Genomic DNA, 20,096 nt, shown 5'->3' on the forward strand with positions numbered 1-20,096 from the left:
TATAATTATACCAAGTTTCATCGAAATCAAACCGTTAGTTTTCACGTGATGTCTTCACATACAGACAGACAGACAAAAAAAATTTTTTAATCACATTTGGGTTTGGTATCGATCCAGTAACACCCCCTGCTATTTATTTTTTCAATATTTTCAATGTAAAGAATTGACCCTTCTACAGATTTATTATATACCTACGTATCTATAGATAATCAAACAAATCTCAAATTGCTAAAATAGGCCGGTCTTGACCTTTAAATACTTTAAAGTCTGTGTAAATACATAACTCTATTTGTTCAGTTGATGAGATGGCTTTAGACAAACAAATGCACAATATTTTTAAATATTGGATCTTATATATTCCAGACATATTTTATAGTGAAGAATGCGTTAAAATTTACCCATATTTATTTATTAATTTATTTAGCCTTTATAATCCATGACATTTAGATACAGTTTACAACAAAAGATACATAATACATGAAAATATTAAAAAATGCAGTTAGGTTAAATGTCCTGGCCCCTTTCGGGTATAGGCCTCCTCCAACTGTCCCCATTTCCTCCTGTTTCCAGCTGCCTTCATCCAGTCTTTGCCTGTCAATTGTAGAATATCATCAGCCCAGCGAGCCCTTGGTCTGCCTTTCTGTCTCTTGGATCCTGGGCCTATAATTTACCCATATTACGTTTAAGTATATCAAAGATATTAAATAGGACGTGTCGTAATATGTCCTACAGACTACAATACTACTGACCAGTTTGCGCGGTCGTGCCATTTTCAGTGGCGGTGTCCCCGTAGCATACAGTTATATTATGCAAGGGGCCTTTATAATAGATAATATTGCTATTAATTGTTGGAGAAAAAACATCTTTCTCAACACAAGTTGCGCAAATTAAATGATGCTGAATGGGGGATCGTGACCTTAGTGTTGCTGGTTAGGCCTTTTCGAAAAATAAGCGTAAAATAGTAGTTTATAAAAGAAATAATATATTAAATGAAGTATTACGAAATTAAATAACTAACGCAAATAACGAAACTTTTGCGTTATTCATGGGGCAATGACCCTGGTAAAAAAGATGGAGAAAAAATGTTAGAGGGCAATACCTGAAACCGAACTTTTGCATTGAAAAAGGTTAACATTGTACAATTATTTTCTCGTTGTCTTTTAATTTGTTCTTCAAGTTATTCTTCAGAGAGTTATGAGCAGCTTGATCGAAATTTTTTATGCGATTGTCTAATCCAAGACCACACGTTTTTTACTATCGTAAAACAAAATAGGGCATCGGTATCTTGACCGTTGCCTTAGAGATTTAATTTTCATACAATCAATTTCATAATTAGCTTTACAGTCTAGCCAACGAATACCTAATTTAATTTAAATGGTAGGTATATAATTAAATGTTATTTTCCAAAAAATTATTAATAATTTTTGGTAAATGTCATTTTCTTTTTTCTACTAAAAGTTGACTTTCAACGTTAACAAAAACAATGAAAAAAATGTGAGACGCAACACGAGTTCAATAGTCGTTTTGAAATGAAAACATTTGCATACAATATAACTGTAATTTAGGAAGCGATGGTTTCTAAACTACGTAAATTAGGTACTCCTTTCTCTCGACGTAACTAAATATGCTTAATTTTTTAAACTCTATTCAAAATTTGTGAGTTAAACATATCCTTCTTTAATGTGAACCAATTTTATGCCAAGCAAATGTTGATACTCAACTATTTATTATTTTAAAGGGTCTTAAATCTCATATTATTTGATTCCAGACCCATGTCTGTATATATTGCGTTTTGCGTCGCAATTACAGTTCGAAGACAAGCAGCACGAAGTGAGTATGACAGCGCTGCGTCTGGTGCAGAGGATGAAAAGGGACTCCATACACTCTGGCCGACGGCCGTCGGGTATATGCGGAGCTGGTAAGAATCCTTTTGGCTCATCATATTTCTTAAAATACTTGCTTGATACACCTTATGTGATATAAACTATGTAAACATTTTTAACATTATAATAAGTTTTTCGACTTTTTCGAATTGCATGCCATGCAACAAAAGCATACAATAAACTAAATTTGAAAGAAAAGAGTACTTGGGACAATAAAAACGTCCATCAAAATTATTATGGTACGTGTAGGTACTACAACAACAACAAACCATTTATAAGCACAATTCCGACCTTCCAGCCCTACTAATAGCGGCCAGAATACACAATTTCTCCCGAACGCCCGCTGATGTAGTGCGTATAGTCAAAGTCCACGAGTCCACGTTACGGAAAAGGCTCATGGAGTTCGGTGACACGCCATCCAGTGCTCTCACATTGGATGAGTTCATGACAGTGGATCTGGAAGAGGATCAAGACCCACCAGCTTTTAGGGCAGCGAGGAAGAGGGATAAGGAACGTCTGCAGAAGGTATGGAGTATGTAGGAGCTAGGATCTAGAAGGTGTGATTAAATTCGTGAAGCTTAGAAATAAATTGGTTATAGGTAATGTTTTATATGTTATACCAATTTAATTGATAAGATATATGGATAAACTGGCAAAAAATCACCTAAATATTAGTGTCAATTTGCATTGTAAGTTTTAATCCAACCAATAGGTATACCGCAAATACGTCGACATTTTTACTTGGTTATTCTGTCCGGTTGTTGTGTTAAATCATCATGATCTTAATTAAAAATAATTCACTGGTTGTAAATCGATTAATTACATATTGGATTGGAATATTAAGGCTCTTTTGATTTAGTTATTAGAAGAAGAAGACGGCGAAAAAGAACTAACGGAGCTTCAGAAAGAGATAGAGTCGCAGTTAGAAAAAGACAATTTGAAACGGAAACGAGGGCCGGCCCCTGCTTCTGCGTCGTTACTACAAAGTGCTGGTAATAAATATTTTATATAATATGTACATAGTTTATTAGTTATATTCATTATCTCCAAAAATCATAAATATATAAAAGAAATATCTTAACTATCTAAAGCAAACAAAATTGGCAATTTTTGTTGGAAATAAAGCTTTTTTTCTTTCTTTCTTTCTTTCAAAATTAGGGCAGTTTGACTAACTAGTAATAACGTTATAACTATGACCAATCTTTACATATTTTTTCCATAATATTAAACTCATTATAGATAACCATTACTCATTTCAGATAGAGAAGAAAGAGTATGTGAAGATGCAGAAGCGACTCGCTTCGCGGCTGAGAAGACCATCAGCATCATCGATGAGCTGGCCAAGCAGTCCGTGTCCAAGGAGGGCGAGGAAAAAGAATTAGGTAAGACTTTTATAAATAGTAATATTATAAAGTAGAAAGTTTGTGAGGAAGACTAGACGTTTATTTTTTCACGTAATAAAACGGAACGGATTTTTGGGCAGTGACTATCTACATTGAAATATATATCACTATGTATGCTTATGTACCAGAATAAGCACATAAGTACATAACACTGCCAATATAAATAGAATATCTTGATTTATTACTTTAACTATTATTTTTTATTCTTGTAGTAGCACAGAATTCCGAAAAGCTCTAACTAATGTATACTTGCCCATACGGATTAATCAGTGAATTTTTATTTTTGTCGTTCGAATTAAACTAACATGATATGTAATTCTTTCAGGTCCAGAAATAGCAGTAATCGGCATCACGCAAGCCGACGAAAAAACAGACACGGATACATTTCTAAAACCGGAACCGAAGAACCAATTCAACAGCAATATCCACAACTCGGAGGAGCTGGTGATGAGTGAGCGAGACGAGGAATATATAAGTTCATTGATAATGTCGCAAGAGGAAGCGAGACACAAGACAAGGATGTGGAATATGGTCAATGCGGGTTACTTGAAGGAGCAGAAGAGTGAGTTGTAACTCTTTTAAAATATTTTTTTTACTTTTTTGTTAGATTTTGATTGGCCTGCACTGTAAGTTCTGTATAGTGGTACAGAGTACAATATGATTTTGAAACTCTTTCAAAAATAGACATTCAAATAATCTTCAGGAGTCCGGATAGCATTTTTTTCCTTTTTGAAAGAATGTTTACGTGTTTATAAAATATCATACAGCAAATAATTGTAGCTTGATTACAGTGGTTTCCAAGGAAGGCAGCGTTTTTGCTTTTCTAGAGATACATTATACACTATAGTGCTTTCATTATATTTAATATACCTAATTCTATAAATACACACAAATATTAACACAAAATAGAACAATGCTTATAAAACGTTTTAATAAAGTTTATATAATTTAGTCAAAGAAGAAATGCGCGCCAGAGAGCGCGAAGAGGGCAAAGACAAAAAGAAAAAAGTTCGCGGTTCATACAAGAAGAAGGTTAATTGTAATGCTGCAACCGCGGGAGAAGCAATCGGCAAAATGTTGGCTGAAAAGAAAATGAGCTCGAAAATTAATTATGATATTCTAAAGAGCCTCGACCAACCAGGAGTGTCCATACCGGTGACCTCATCGACGGTTAGCAATGGCCTGAAGGAATTATGTACGAGTATTGTCACACCGGTGGTTATGGATTCGAATGATAAGTGAGTATTTTTTAGAAGTTTTTTAAAATATACACATTTATTAATCAGAATTCACTATGGTACAAGAAGTAGGTATCAACAGACTATAGGATTGTGGCTGAGGGTATTATATTATGTTTTGTACTTACTTCATACTTCTTCATGCTAATTGGATACGTCATATCTAATTTGATTTGGATTGTCTTCCTTGATCTTAAGAAGGCATCTGACACAGTTTCGGTTCATTTACTTATAAATAAATTAGAAAAAATAGGTTTGATAGGAACTTTATTAAAATTATTTAAAGACTACCTACAAAATCGTTCACAAAGGATTAAAATTGGACAATACTACTGCGATGACACAGATATAACTACTGAAGTTCCTCAGTATTTTGGGCCCTACTCTTAAATAAACAATTTTATTTTATTTTTATTTAGACTTCATTGAGAAAGCATCAAAGATCAATATTATATAATATGTGTATTTAATGCAGTACCTACTATATACTCTAATTAATATACAGCATTGTATACACAAATTAGCGTTGTCCAAACTTTTCGAAATGATGTGATAGCAGGCGAAATATATATCCTTCCATCCCAAATATCAAACAATAAACTTATGGTAATGTGATAATTTTTTATACAATTTTTAAAACAGGCCAACAAAAGAGCCACCCTTAGAGAAAACGCCCGGACCAACACCAAAGAAGCGCAAGAAGAAAGCGGCTCCCACGTTACCCACGAACGCGGAAGCAAGCTCGGACTCCGCCCCCGCGACCCCCGCGCCCGCAACGCCCGCGCCCGCGCAGGACTCCGCCCCCGCTACACCTGCGCCTAACACGCCGGGACAGAAGGAAGCTGGTATGTTAACATCCTGCTTTGATCCTCATGATTACTATTACTAAATTACTATATTCTTATTACTACATTACTACTAGCTTTCCGCCCGAGGCTTCGCCCGCGTTTTCAAAGAAAAACCCGCATAGTTCCCTTTCCCGTGGGATTTCTGGAATAAAACCTATCCTATGTGTTAATCCAAGTTACCCTTTATATAGTGTGCTAAATTTCATTGTAATCGATTCAGTAGTATTTGCGTGAAAGAGTAACAAACATACACTTACACATCCATCCTCACAAACTTTCGCATGCTACTTATTAGGATAGTAGGACATTAGTAGGATTACAATTTACAGTACGATTCAAACTTAATGACGGCTCGGAACATCGAACGATCTGATGCGCAGAAAACAATTTTAGAAATTACCGGAAAGTTAATAACGGTCGGATACCTGCGCGCTCGTGCATTCGCAGCTAACTTCTAAACCGCCATTACGTTTGAATCGAACTGTACAAATACATATTATAAATGCGACCATGTGTTTGTTTTTCATTCACGTCGCATCAGAGCCATTTTACAATATTATTTTTATGTATAGATATAAACTCCAGGCATATAAATCAAATCATATCAACTTAACTTCGAGGATAGGTTATACTATATCCACGAAGTTAATAAGGCTGGTTGAAGTTCCTTAAAATAAAAAAAGGTTTTATGTGTGTTTAGTTCTATTTTATTATTTTATTTTTAGAAGTGGAAGATTATGAAGATGAACTGGAAGCAGATGTGAACGAAGCAGACTCCGAATTGTCGCTGGCGGCCATGTTGCAAACGCAGCAAGAAGACGATTATTATGATTATGAAGAATATTAACATAAACTTCCAGATTTTAAACGTACCTTGTTAACGCTTTAGTTTTAGCAAAAGCGAATTATGCATAATGTAGCTGATTTTAGAATTTAAGGATACATATGACGATGAGGAAATGAGGAATTGTATAAATCATATAGTTTTTGGGAAAATTTTATGTTTTAAAATACTCCAAGGCGATTGTTGTAATTATTGTTTCTTATGTAAATATTGCACTGTTTTCACTTCATTAATTTAAGATTTATTTACTTTGTTTTTAGTTAGTCGGGGCACTATTTACTTGTATATAAACAGATGTTTAAACACAATAAATAAAAACTCAAGAGCCTGTTTTTTTAAACTGTTACATACTAATCAACGTAAAAAAAATATTAAGGTAAAATTTGTAAGGTAACTGAAAAATGATTGAAAAATATTTTTATTAAGTCTATTTAAGTATGTGTTTGTATTTCAATATTATTTGTTCAATTATTAGTTAAACTGAATTTTATTTGAAAGCCCAGTATTAGCTCTTTTATGTAACGTAGATTTTTTTCTAAGGCTGGTTGCAGAGCTTGACCGACTGTCAGTGCGTACCGTCGGTCCTGACGATACGCATCAACAATTGTATGACTATGACACTAATGCGTGCGTATGGTCGGTCTAGCTATGAACGGTTTTATGAATTTCCATACATATGACGAGCGCGACTGACGTACGCACTGATGGTCGGTCAAGCTCTGCAACCAGCCTAAGAGAAGTGTAAAGTTAAACATACTGTAGTGTAGTACATTAGTAAAAAGTGAGAAATGTATTATATTATAGTTATTATGTAGATCCATGTTTATCCAGGTATGTTTAATTTATTTATACTTGGTGGAGGGTTATACAGAATATGAGAAATGGCTACTCGAATGATACTGTGGTTGCATTATGCCTTATTATTTTGTTGAACCAAGACTTATGTGAATAATAATGCAGTTTAAAATAATAAGAATTAAGGAAATCTAGTTCCTCATGAATGAAGCTAAAGTTAGAGCTAGCGCGCAAGAGCAACTTTTGTCTCCGCAACTATTTTGTCTCTCCCATCAACTGTATGGGGAGTTGCGTCGCTACGTGCGCGCACTTTCATACTAGCTCATAGGTGGGAGAGACAAAATAGTTGCGGAGACACAATAGTTGCGGAGACAAAAGTTGCTCTTGCGCGCTAGCTCTAACGGAATTTTACTATAACTTATCAATTTTTTTCAGTATAAAGTTTAAGTGATAGTGCCGTGAACTAAGTTCGACTGATACGTATTTTAAAATGAAATTATTTGTAAGAGTAAGATTTTATTGTTACATTTTGTACTATAATATGGTATGTAAAGGTAAGTTTTTCAATGTGAAACGAATATAACAAATTTTAATTCTTAATGAACTGAAGAATTCCGGGTTGTAGGTATTGTTTTAAAATTTGATTTTTAACATTGAAAAGATTACTGCTCAAAGGCAAATTCAACCTTTTAATCTCGCCATGAATTTTACCAGACAAACGGATTTTAGTTAATTTTACTGTGACTGTGAACTGAATAATATTGTAGTTATGTAATTAGTATAATTTTACTAAGTTTTATTTTGTCTTATAATACAGGGTTGTTTAATGCATACTACGCACGATAAAATGATTCCGTATTTTTTTGTATTTTTTACTTAATCAGCGTACGAAAATCGAAAATCTACAATGTCTATCTAGTATGGTTAGCACATGCGAGACACCCTGTATATATAAGAATGGTAGATCTCGAGCTAGAAGCTATATTAGAATCATAATTTTGAGCAACTTTTCAGCCGGCATTACATGTATGGATTGTAAGGTATTGATTTTATTGTTGTTTACTTTTTTATTTTTTCGCATCGTAAAATTATAAAACCTGTTGTTATAATTATTTGTACCAATAGTATGTACCTAAATACATATTTTGTTTAGAAAAGCTTGTAAAGACTAATATAAAAGGTCTAACATTTTTTGGATTTTTATTTATTTTAAGTATACATAATTTAATTTATTTAAAAATTAAAGGAATTCTATAAGATTTAAATTCCAGTTTTCTGGCATATTTCACATGAAAAATCTTCTTAGAAAAAATAGTCTTCTAAAACAATATTTTATTCAAACGCAAATTGATTTTCTATTTATCTGCATATTATTTTTTACACCACTGTTGCAATTCTAATTGGGAAAACATCATTAGGGAACCAGCATCACAACCAAAATAAGATTTGTGTTAAGATATAATAATATGTATGTGGTTATGTGAATTATGAAATTGAATTTCACAACATTGGTCACAAATCACAACTATTTAGATTTCTATGGTCATAACAATAATATAATCTTTCTCATGTGACTTGTCTAAGCCCTCTTATGAATATGCCTGTATTCAACCTGTGTTGGTACAGTGCAAGCTTAGACTTGATGATGATGAAGATAATAAATGTAAAATAAACACCTGTACCTACAGGAGTAACCTAACTCATGTAATAAATCTTATAAGTCATTGGGTACGTAAATGTACCTAAAGTATCAATAACACTCGGTCACTCGAGACTCGTGAGATCAAGTCTGATCATGCCATTTACTAATTTGTATGACGTATTTCCTTATGTCTCTCTAAATACTTACAGCTTACTTAAGTACCTACCTAGGTAAGTACATATTATGATTAAACTAAGAGTACGTAGGTATAAATTACTTGTTTGCTTAATTAGTTAAAGTGTAGATGATTTAAATGTTTATGTAGTTGAAACTAAAAAAAAGTATAAGAGATAAATTATTAAAATGTTACGAAATAATATTAATTTTACTCATAGGTACTTGATATCAAATTGACTAAGCACAATGTTACGTAGCTGCACCAAACGTGTCGCGACATGAATGCTGCGCTAAGTCGACAACCTACCTACGTTCGAGTCATGACTTTCAATATAAACTTAGCATCGTCCCAATTCAGACTCGATTTAATCTGCAAGTGTACAATTCAATTGTTAATAAATAAAAGTCGTATTTGACTACGTAAACCGAATAAATATTATGGGCTTTATGTGTAAAAAGGATGATAGAAGAAGAAAAAAATTTGTGAGAAATACAATTCTAAAACTCTTAAAAACTGAATTGGTTGTTCGATTTAAATGTGGTCATATTCCCTTTCAAATGATTTATTGCCCTAGTGAAACAATAATTGGAAGCCTAATACATAGGTAAGTTTCAGAAAACATATTATATTTTGCATGCATAAATACACAGTTATTTAAAAAAATGGTAAAATTAAGTTATTTAAATAATATATTTATATATTAATTAAATAACTTAATTTTACCATAACTTCACTCACAGAAAATGGAAGTTACAAATATAATAAACAAATTGAATTTCCCGCCGAGCAGTAATAAAATATATCCCGCCTTTTTTAAAATGAGTACCCACTTGTTAAGGCGTATCTTCACAACATAATATTAATAAATAACATCAAATTGGTTCGCCATAACTGATTATATATTATGATAGTACTAGTATTACTACGTAAATAATAATACAGCATAATAATAATAAATTAATTATTAATGCCTATTCCGTGAAATATAACATCGAGCCATAGATATAGTTATATCTCTATGGTATATGTATAGTCTATGGGACTCTGAACCAACTTCATGTCGCTGTTTATGGTCGACGAAAACGATAGACAATACAACTCGGCGATCGTTCATTCTACCAGTAAATAGTGAAGTTGTCTGTTTCTAAACTAACTCAAACAAAATTTTAATTTCGTTTGTGTTTATGAGTTCGTGATTTGAACAGTTCAATCGGTTTACCAGGCATAAAGGTGTTTGTGATTTAATTAATGTTGATTGATGAAAATTATAACGAGAACAAAGGATTTTTCTCTCTAAAATACATGTTTTCTAAGGTGAAGTGCGCGTTGTTCAGCGACAGTGGTATTATGAAGAGATGTGTATTTATCGCTTTGTAGCGATGTGTGAATTAAATAAATTGATTTGATGGTGGTTTAATAAAATTCATGGTGTTTCCTAAATTGTTGGTGTTGTTATCAAAGTATAATTCAAAACATAGGGTCCACAAACGAGCAGACGGATTCTATCATGGTCGTAAAACGGTAAGTGTATAAATACAACGTGGTTTATCAAGTAATTGTAACTTTTTTGTGTTTGTAGCATAGTCTTTGTGTCGAAGGAATAATTTAAAGCATAGGTATCGAACCTATGATAATATTTATCCGCAAAAATGTGTTAAATATTGTGTTTACATCGCGTCGTCATAATCTATAGGTACGCAGCTCTATGTGTAGGGATACACTAGGTACGTATAAACCTGTTTGTTTACGTTTTTGTATAAAAAAATAAGGTTTCTTAATTAAACTGTTTCTTTAATTATTTTCTAATAACATTTATTGATATGTTTTTCAAGTAATAAGTTTCATTTGCAAACAAAATCTTTTGTAATTTTTTTCAAACAAAATCTTTTGTAATTTTTTTCAAAATTAATTTTATTCATTATGAATAGGATTGGAACTAAACGAGGTTATATTAGAATTGTTTAACATTACACTATTAACCCGCTTTTAACACAAAAAAATCTAGACTGTAGGTAGTAGATTTTGATCTCATTATAATCCTAAATATTCGAATCCACTTACAGAAAAAAAAAATCAGATAGTATCTAATGGTCTTCTTAGTATACTATCTGTAATATACTAGCTATCTTTTTTAAAGATTTGAGTTTCACAAGTACTTCAATACATTCCATAGTTTATTATTGGGTATTACTATTATGAATAATGTATGTTTTGTTTAATTCTACTTTTCATTAATTTTCTGTGATTTTAGTAGTGAAATCATTAGAGGACAAAAATTATCCAAATCATAATATTGTCAATTATTTGAAGCCTCAACTTGAATATATATTTGTGTATCATAGCATTTAAACACATTACACAAGAGAATTCAATGAAATAAATAATTATTAATTGTCATGTCTTGCTCTGAATGGATCAATATTACAAGCAAATTATAAATGTTGTTAATAATTCAGTAGAAATAACTTTATACATTTTCAATACTCTTCGATATAGCAATATGGTAAGTAATCCAAATAAATACCTATGACAAACAAATTGTTTGTGCACAGTTATTAAAAAAAAATCTTTGATACATAATATCATAATTAATTATCACATACTAAAGAAATCAAAAATTATTCTACAGTTTTTGAAGTGAATTAATTTTCTGAATTATTAGTTATTATGCTTATTTTATTTTCATTTATCCACTTCCAAGTCTTATATAGAAAGACGCTGCATGTATAACAGTAGGAAAGTTTTACGTAAGGTTCCAAAATGTATTTTGGTTCAATGCTTATAAATTATTGACATTCCATATTGACCTTTAGTAATTAGTTAAAGATATGACCCAAGATCTAAATAATATACCTACATATGCCTATGTATGTCATTCAGTACAGTTAAAACATTTTTTAAAGATCATGTAGTGAGTTAAATCATGATTTAAAAAAAAAACTACCTCTTATAAGTTTAGATCAAAACTCAAAAGTGAAATCCCATCAATTTTTTTTTGTTTATTGGCCTTATATTTTTAGAAATGAATCGTAGGTTAATTTCATTCAATTATTTTTTGTTAAATACCAGATTACAATAGATTGTTTTCCTGGAGGAAAGAATTCCTGAGAAGTTTGGATGAGATTTTTTGTTTTACATACATCTTAAACTAACTAACACTTTAATGAGCAATTGTAAAATCCAACTCGATGTGGAGTTTGACACGGTGCGGCATGATAAGAAGTGGTTCTACAATCATGTGAAAACCACATTACTTGTATGAACAAGACATAATCTAAATTAATAATATACACTAATAACTGAATATTTTTCTCTTATATATCTATCTATATATAGTAGTATTATGTTTTCAGTATTGATTGCTTTTAAATTAAATATTATAAAAGACATTTACGAAAAACAAATATTAAAAAATCCTGTTTCTTTAGAGATTATTCCATAAATACTCCATAATAATTATAATATCAAGATTTCAAAAATTTCAATAATTTTCTGAAAAAAATTCAATTACGATCATTATTTTAGCGCGGCGTGTCCCGTAACGATATCCGTTCGCGTGGGCCCCACACCTGCCTTTCCTTTACGGGACACCTGCTCGGCAGATGTGGCGGCGGCGTTAGTCCCTAATACGATTATGAACAGCTGATCACGTTAGATGTAATAGATTTTAAAGGTCTTCTTGGGAATAACGCTCTATCGATTTCTTGTACAAAAATAAACGTAATAAAGTTCAAATGTTGGATTTTTGCGTACGAACACAGCTCAAATGCTGGATTTTTGCTAACTGCTGTTATAGGGAATTCTTACGATTCAATTTTGTACTATCAGCGAATTTGAGTCATGGTAAAAACCGCCGTAACTTCCCTGCAGTAGTTATTATTACTCGAACAAACGACATGATAATTATTTTTTGCAATCAATATACTTGAATATAAAAGTGTTATTTCGAGACACTATTAAACAAACAAATAAAACTCCCTACATCTCATAAATGTTACAATATGCAATCAAATTCCCCTTCATAACGTCTTTGGCACGTGCCCGGCGCCGACGAACTCAAATGTGTCCGCGGGGTTAAGACAGTTCCTTGATTCATATTAAACGGGATCGATTCAGATACATCGAAGGAATTAACCCCCATATGCAGTGCACACGAAAACTTGTGTTCGCGTGCTCAAGTTCACTGACCTCTCCACTGGCCCCGATACCAGCGCGGACTTCCAAATTTTGATACCTACAGACGTATTTTCAGATGTGTCGCCTACATGTTTCTCAGTTTTGTCAGCGTTGGCTGTTTTTCTATTATCGTTTATTTTTATCTCTTTATCTATAGTGTAACATGCGATGTTTTATTAGACGAAATAGGTCAACCCAGACATGATAAATGAAGGAAATAGAATACATAATATTATTGCATAAGTATGTTTTTATTAAATCGAATGTTGGATGTCGTCATTATTTCAGTGCTTTTGTTATAAGGGCAAGGTTTGTTAATTGTTATAGTTACCTAGTCGCGTGCAAAGGACGCGTCTATTGCAGTAACTAACGCTCGCTTGTTGCGCAGTAGCTATATTTTATTGCAAAAAATGCTTTAAATACCAGCCCTATGTACACATTAGAAAAAAACGTTTCCGCAAAAAAATACCATGGAGTAGAACAAAAGAATATAAAATGTTATACTTTACGTGCGTAAGAAGATTTTTGTAGTTATTAATTGTATTCTAATACCTACTCTTTTAATCAGTGCTTATTTCCGCTTGCAAAAAATTGACCGTTGGGCTGCCGAGCGTTGCCATCTAGGTACGGAATAACGTTCGTCATAGCATAGCAGGTAGCACGCTATTGGGTATTTTATAATTTATATTCTTTAAAACACAAGTAGTTAGGTACCCTAGGCATTGTAAAGTCATTGAACCTTGTATAAAACGAAACATGTATAGAAACATTAAATAAATTCAAATTAATGTTTCTATCTTTAACTATGTATAATATGTTCTTTACCTACTAGGTATGCCGACGTTTCATGAATGACTCCTTTAGTCTTGATATATTGTAAAAATTAAATACAAACATAGGCACGTGCAAAATAACTGTTGACAAAAATACGGAGAAGTCCCTAAAGATGAACATAGTACCTATGATACTCATATAGTTACTTGTCTCAGTAGGGAACGACAGGAATATATGGTCAACGTAAATATTTAAGTCTACTTAAATCTTGCCTTCATACAACCCCTATGGAAAGTGTCTTGTAAACAATCTTGTTTGTTTAAATTATCGTCATTCTATTCGGTCATAGAAATAATAAACACACTTCAAGGCTATTGAATATTTACCTACATCGACTTGCAAATCGTGTAAACAAATTACGATCTAATTAACTCATACGATGTGATGATAAGCCAGTAAATTATTATAGGTATAAATATGTACAAATCGTTCATTGGAAATTTGTTGTTCTCATAATTATTTGTAAATATCGATATTTCGTCGTAAATGACTTTGTTCAGCAACCGTAAAATCAATTGACACTGCCAACGGCCATTTGCGGTGAACTAATCTCAAAGTGAGGCCTTCGTGTGCCAATTGAAGTAGAAAGTACAGCCAGAATGAGCTACCTACCTTATGATCGTGATCGTGGGACCGGGGAAAGTAGTCGAACAATCCCTGTTTACGCACTGTATTGTTTTCGAAAATACAATTTGGATGATATTTATTTTGCCCTTGACCTATGTTTTTGGTACATAAATGTAAGTTGTTTTAAAGTAACATACAGTTTGGTACCTACATTGAATTTGATGAGCCGATTTTTACTTAAATTATTCAAAAGACAACTTTTTTACTTAAATTATTGCGATGATAACATTCAATAAAGGGAATACATATTTACATACCAACGAGCTATTATTATACACATGCCTACCTACAATCTGCTACTAGTTGAGCTTGAGCAAGTTTATAGTTTGCTAAACTTCCTTCCGTAAGATATCTCATGCGTCGGATGATCCTTTGGTCTTTAATTTACAACAAATACCTAATTGATTAGAAATATGTTTTCAAATAATAAGTAGGTAGTGCGAATATATTGAGAAATGAACAGAGCTATAGTTATGGCATGGCACCTTGTAATTAATGTTAAATTTAACTGTCATTTTAATTCGCGCCTTAGTAAATTTCCCCTAACCCTTAACAAAATCTTCATCATCGATGAGTCAATCGCGAAGTAGGTGTGACAGCGTAAACTTCCGTTGTACCCGCATTCTACTCATCGGCGTTTTTACGTCAAACCGGATGCTAAGTAGCATATTATCGCCACGTGCTTCGCTTGCTATAACCACACTGCTACAACTAACGCACCGCCGGCGTGACGTGAGCTGAATCATCGTCTATACCGTCGAATGATACTTGGAATAGCGTCTTGGAGTTTTCCTCGAATTGTATGCAAAGTTTTGGTGATACTCTGATAGAGGGGGCGTTGAACCGCTCTTTTTTATCACTCATTTCCTTCCTATATTATTTTCACTGTTCGCCGGATCCGCGAAATTTCTGAACTATCGAGTCGAATGGACAGATTCTATAGATAATTTAGGGACAGTGGTGAAATAAAGGTAACATTGTATTTCATTTGATCTTATGCAGCAAATAATAATTTTATAATTTAAATTAATTTTCTTCCGTACGATTTACTTGCACTTGTTACCTATGCGTTTTTAATAATTGAGTTAATTAATCTGCCAGATTTCCGTTCCTAGGTGAATTTGTAGTGTTGTTTATGTAAAAGACTGCGGAACTGCCGGGTTTCTAGATTCGCGTGTTAGATCACGGTCTAATCTAAGGTAATCTGGAAAAATAGTTTCGCTAGACAAAGGCGAGACTTGTAAAAGCAACGTACGGAACAATTAGAGGTAGGCACTTGAAATTGCTAGCGGTCACGAATATAATGATTCGCGTAATATCTGCTAGCTGTAACTTTGTATGTTGGGATTGATAAAATAATTATTTATATTGCATGCATTAACGACGCAGTAAGTAACGCGGTAATATGAAGACCAATTAAATACGACTGATAAGAGTGTCTTGATGAGATTTTATTTAACGTTCGTTTAGAATGATGTTTTTATGAGTTTATACTTTATATGTGAGAATTAATACAATACATGCACGAACCCCGTGCAAGGTGTTTTCACGGAGAGGAATCAAATAGTATATAATATCTACATTAAGGAACAAATATTTTATATCTTAACGTGGTCTATCTCTTTGATGTGGGCTTTAATTATGGCTTTGTTAATTGGAACATTTTATTGATATATTGGCGATAAAACTCATAATTTGGTACCATATAAGTAACAATAAGTATCGTACTTTTATCCTTTCTACGGCTAACTATGATCATCGGAGCTTGATAGATGGTTCAATAACCGCAATCACCAGTAATTATGGTTGGAAATCGGGCCTCGAGATAAATTTTTAATTTTGAGATAAAAATTGCCTTTGACCGAACAGAATTCACGGCCACTCGAGACGTCTTGATCTTTTTCCTTTTACGCTGCCTCTGGTACGACATTTTATCTTTTTACCCACATTATTCAATAAAAACGCTCCTTCGTTTTAAGCTTTTTAACAGCGGCTAGATAAATGACGATGGTAAACTTGGTATACCAATTTAAAAATTCATCACGATCAATAGTATTGAGCTCAGGTTCACATGCTAATTTATTAAATACATTTTGGCGATAACAAAACGGCAAGTTGTTCATGTGAGATACTCATGCGATGAGGAGATAAGTGCTAACTGCCAGTGTGTTTAGAGCTAAAGTGACCCAGATTTGCTTTGTGACCAGATTGCTGTTGTAAAGGGTCGATAGCTTATCTACGCGATCGATAAACACTCGATGTTAATGACAGAAATGTCAAAAGAACAAACCCGATGTTTGAAGATTAAACATTCTTCGTTTGGAACTTTGGAATATGAACCATCCAATTTATGCTGAATAATGGTGTATGATTTATTAATATGCTACATTCAATGATGATAAAATATACACTAATAACTCCGGAATTGAACGATTTAATATGCCGAGATAAAAAGTGTTCCAACGTGTATGTCGTTACTCGTTTGTAAATTATGGTACTTTTTATCCACTCAATAATAACTTATTTGTAGATGCTGTCGCGCCAAATATTACGCCAGTCTGTTTGACCATTTCTATGTCATTGATACGAAATGATTCTTGTATGTGATTCGAAATAATTTTTGAAATAGTCTTGTAAATACGCTATAGGTAGTCTATACAATAAAATTTTTGACTGGCACAAAAATTTGTTTCGTTGTTTTTAGTGGGATCTTGTCAAATCGCCAAGACATCACTAGCCCGTGAAAGCGGTCACTCAAAATATAGTTATCTTAATGTAAAAAATTGCCATGTTCTTTATAGCCTATAAAAATTAAGATACAAATGTTGCCAAGTTTAACATGTTGGCAAGATGTTTTGACTTGCTTGAGAAACGATTAGACTGGGCAATTCTTTGTACGGAGATTTTGGTGGCTGAAAGAAAATAATTATTATTTTTAAGTTCAACAAAATTAAAAATCCAAGGTTTGTTTTTCATAGTACCTACCTACTTAAAAGATTTTTTCTTTAATTTTAATTCATAAATGATAATTTTTATTTGTCGATAGCAAAAATAGCTTGAATATAATAACTATAACTGGTTATAAAGGAAGTGACTTAAGAATATTTGATTTTTCTTAACATCTTAGATCTTTTTCGATATCTACAATTACTTACGATACCTACACTAGTTACTGCTAATTCCATATAAAGAAACCCAATGCGGTTTGATAGGTCATTAATTCTCGACTTATCCGGGAAAATGCCACAAGTATTAAGTTTGTATTGTTATAACTATGTACAGTTTGAGAAATACAACATTGTCTCCGCGTGCAACTCAGGGTCTCAAACATTTTGTTTGTGAACTTATGAATAAATGTTACGTAAGTAACAACGCAGTGCTCCCAACCGGTTTTCACGGTAATCATAATTTACATCGGTCGCTCTGACCCACAACTTGCTTGAACCAGTTCTCTGGTGTTAGACTTGACCTCGGGTTATCAAAAATCCCTAACGGAAGTCATAAAGTATGGTAAGGTGGGTGGGTGCATATGCTGCGGCGCTATTGAGATGACGTTTACGTTGCTTATAAATATGGTCATTATTACCTGTACTCAGCATGTGTGTCCGTAATCCGAAAACGTCTTACGTCCATGCATAATAGTTTCCAGATTAAGAATTAAAGTTAGGCTGCCCGGTAAAGGTCGCTCATCAGTTGTCGCTTCATTTTATTGTTTTGTTCAAAATACTTCAATTATAATTTACTAAATTGACTTGAAATGATCGCGGCGCATGATAGGTATCAGCTGTATACTGTTGCGTGATTGATCCGTGTACCGTGAGCCATATTAATTGGCACAAATGGCATGCAAAAAATCCCACTAAATGCAATATTGACCGATCAGTGTCGGCTTTTAAATATAAAGTAGATACTATGTTCAGACACAAGAAATATCGTCTCACATGACATTACAGTATTGAATTACTCTGAAGTAAGAAGAGTAAGAATTATAACTGCGTTCGTAAATATAATATGCCTTGTTACAATTTGATTTATTAGTCGTATAAACTCAATATTATATTATCCTTTGCGAGAAATACACATGCATAAACCAAAGTCCTAATTGTTTCTATTTGTATAAAATTAAAATGTAATTTTACTCTATTGTTACAGTGCTGCGGACAGTGCGGATTCACCAATACTGGAGGAGGCCGGTGAGAGCGGGTCGGAACAGAAACCAAAACCACTGGTCAAATACGGCGAACTCGTCATACTTGGGTAAGATTACTCATAGATTTGATAAAGCAACTTACTAAGGATTTAAATTAGAATGAGGGAACTGTGAAAGTATTATCTTAGTAATAGATATTAAATGAAGAAGGTAAACTCAAACTCAAACATTCATTTATTCAATTAGACTACTATTTAGTAGCACTTTCGAATCGTCATTACATAAGTAGGTATTTTTAACATTTACCACCGATTCGGAAAGCAGTATCTATGGAGAAGAATCGGCAAGAAACTCCATAGTTGCTCTTTTAAAATCATGTCAATATTACATAATATGTAATTTATATAACTAAATAGGTAGGTAAGAAAGCACAAAATAGATGCGAATGCAGTTGTAGTGTGTGCTGGACACATGGTGCTGTTACACATTGTAGCTCTGTGGAACAATGTGGCTACAAATGTTCCGATGTAATATCATCAACATTAGATTTTCCAGTGCGATCAATGTAGACTAGATTGAAGTCAGTGGTCGAGTACAAGGTTGAACGCAAGGCCCGGTTGGCGCATTCGTATTCATCTATCGGCTTGCAGCGTGACGTCACAGCCTGGTAATGCGTATGTCGGGATTAGTTACTTTGATTGTGGACAAACGGACGTCATTTATATCTATATATGGTATTTAGGGTATTTATCTACTACTATTAAACATGGTATTCTTCATTTTTTTTGTATATACAGCGTAGATGTGTATCAAGTGTTATTTCAAGAGTAAAAATCTGGTTGTGATATTTAAAATTTAGTACCTCGTTAAATAATCCTGTATAATTACTATATGTAACGAAAGCAGTTACGTATTATTGTGAAATAATAACGTGGTTTATTACGCATTTTAAGAAACTAATTGATTACGTCGCACTTAATATTGTTTTAAGTGGCATTTCTTAATTTATATTTAATAACCTTTTGATGCATTTTGATACCAACTGCAACGTTATTTCAGAAGTGGTTAAATGTCTTATAAATATTATTAGATACTAAAGGTCAAGATCAATTTGCCGGTTTTTCTGCGACTTTTCGAAAGAGTCGATTATAACGTTGATTTTTTCCTTATTGACATACATTTTACAATGTGTTCGTTACTATTATTCTTTGCTTTAATACGCTGTTGTTATTGTAATACAGTTAATGTACCTACATCCCTAAGACCTTAATCGCAATGTCTTAAAGCAAATGCAACAGAATCGAATATTTTAAGTCTTACGATTTACTAATTACTACCGTGCCAACGTAATATTTGATTTTATTATCAAGGCGATTGAAATCTTATTATTGGGCAAATTATGACTTTGTTATAAATTATCATATTAGTCAGAATTATAGGACTTTAAATTATCCCATTTTTCTATATTATTATGTAGT

The 20,096-nt window shown here is 32.9% G+C and overlaps 2 protein-coding genes across 3 annotated transcripts in view; both read left to right on the forward strand.

Annotated features, from left to right (window-relative positions):
• LOC123699733 (transcription factor IIIB 90 kDa subunit) overlaps nucleotides 1–6,835 on the forward strand; it is a 28,674-nt gene extending 21,839 nt beyond the window's left edge. The window contains exons 4-11 of the mRNA XM_045646746.1: nucleotides 1,769–1,918; nucleotides 2,182–2,408; nucleotides 2,743–2,875; nucleotides 3,143–3,265; nucleotides 3,612–3,848; nucleotides 4,239–4,524; nucleotides 5,167–5,369; nucleotides 6,098–6,835. Coding sequence (XP_045502702.1) covers nucleotides 1,769–1,918; nucleotides 2,182–2,408; nucleotides 2,743–2,875; nucleotides 3,143–3,265; nucleotides 3,612–3,848; nucleotides 4,239–4,524; nucleotides 5,167–5,369; nucleotides 6,098–6,219 — 1,481 coding nt within the window. The 3' untranslated portion in view covers nucleotides 6,220–6,835. The remainder of the gene's footprint in view (nucleotides 1–1,768; nucleotides 1,919–2,181; nucleotides 2,409–2,742; nucleotides 2,876–3,142; nucleotides 3,266–3,611; nucleotides 3,849–4,238; nucleotides 4,525–5,166; nucleotides 5,370–6,097) is intronic.
• Nucleotides 6,836–9,179: 2,344 nt separating this feature from the next.
• Nucleotides 9,180–20,096, forward strand: part of LOC123699737 (protein pellino) — a 45,881-nt gene continuing 34,964 nt past the window's right edge. The window contains exons 1-2 of one of the 2 annotated variants that reach the window (XM_045646751.1): nucleotides 9,180–9,435; nucleotides 18,621–18,725. In XM_045646751.1, the coding sequence (XP_045502707.1) occupies nucleotides 9,269–9,435; nucleotides 18,621–18,725 (272 nt within the window). In that variant the 5' untranslated portion in view covers nucleotides 9,180–9,268. Of the gene's footprint in view, nucleotides 9,436–9,908; nucleotides 10,353–18,620; nucleotides 18,726–20,096 lie in introns of those variants that run through there. The other variant, XM_045646752.1, reaches the window with a different exon arrangement.

This window comes from Colias croceus, chromosome 18, assembly GCF_905220415.1.
Source record: "Colias croceus chromosome 18, ilColCroc2.1".
NCBI classification, from domain to species: Eukaryota; Metazoa; Arthropoda; class Insecta; order Lepidoptera; family Pieridae; genus Colias; species Colias croceus.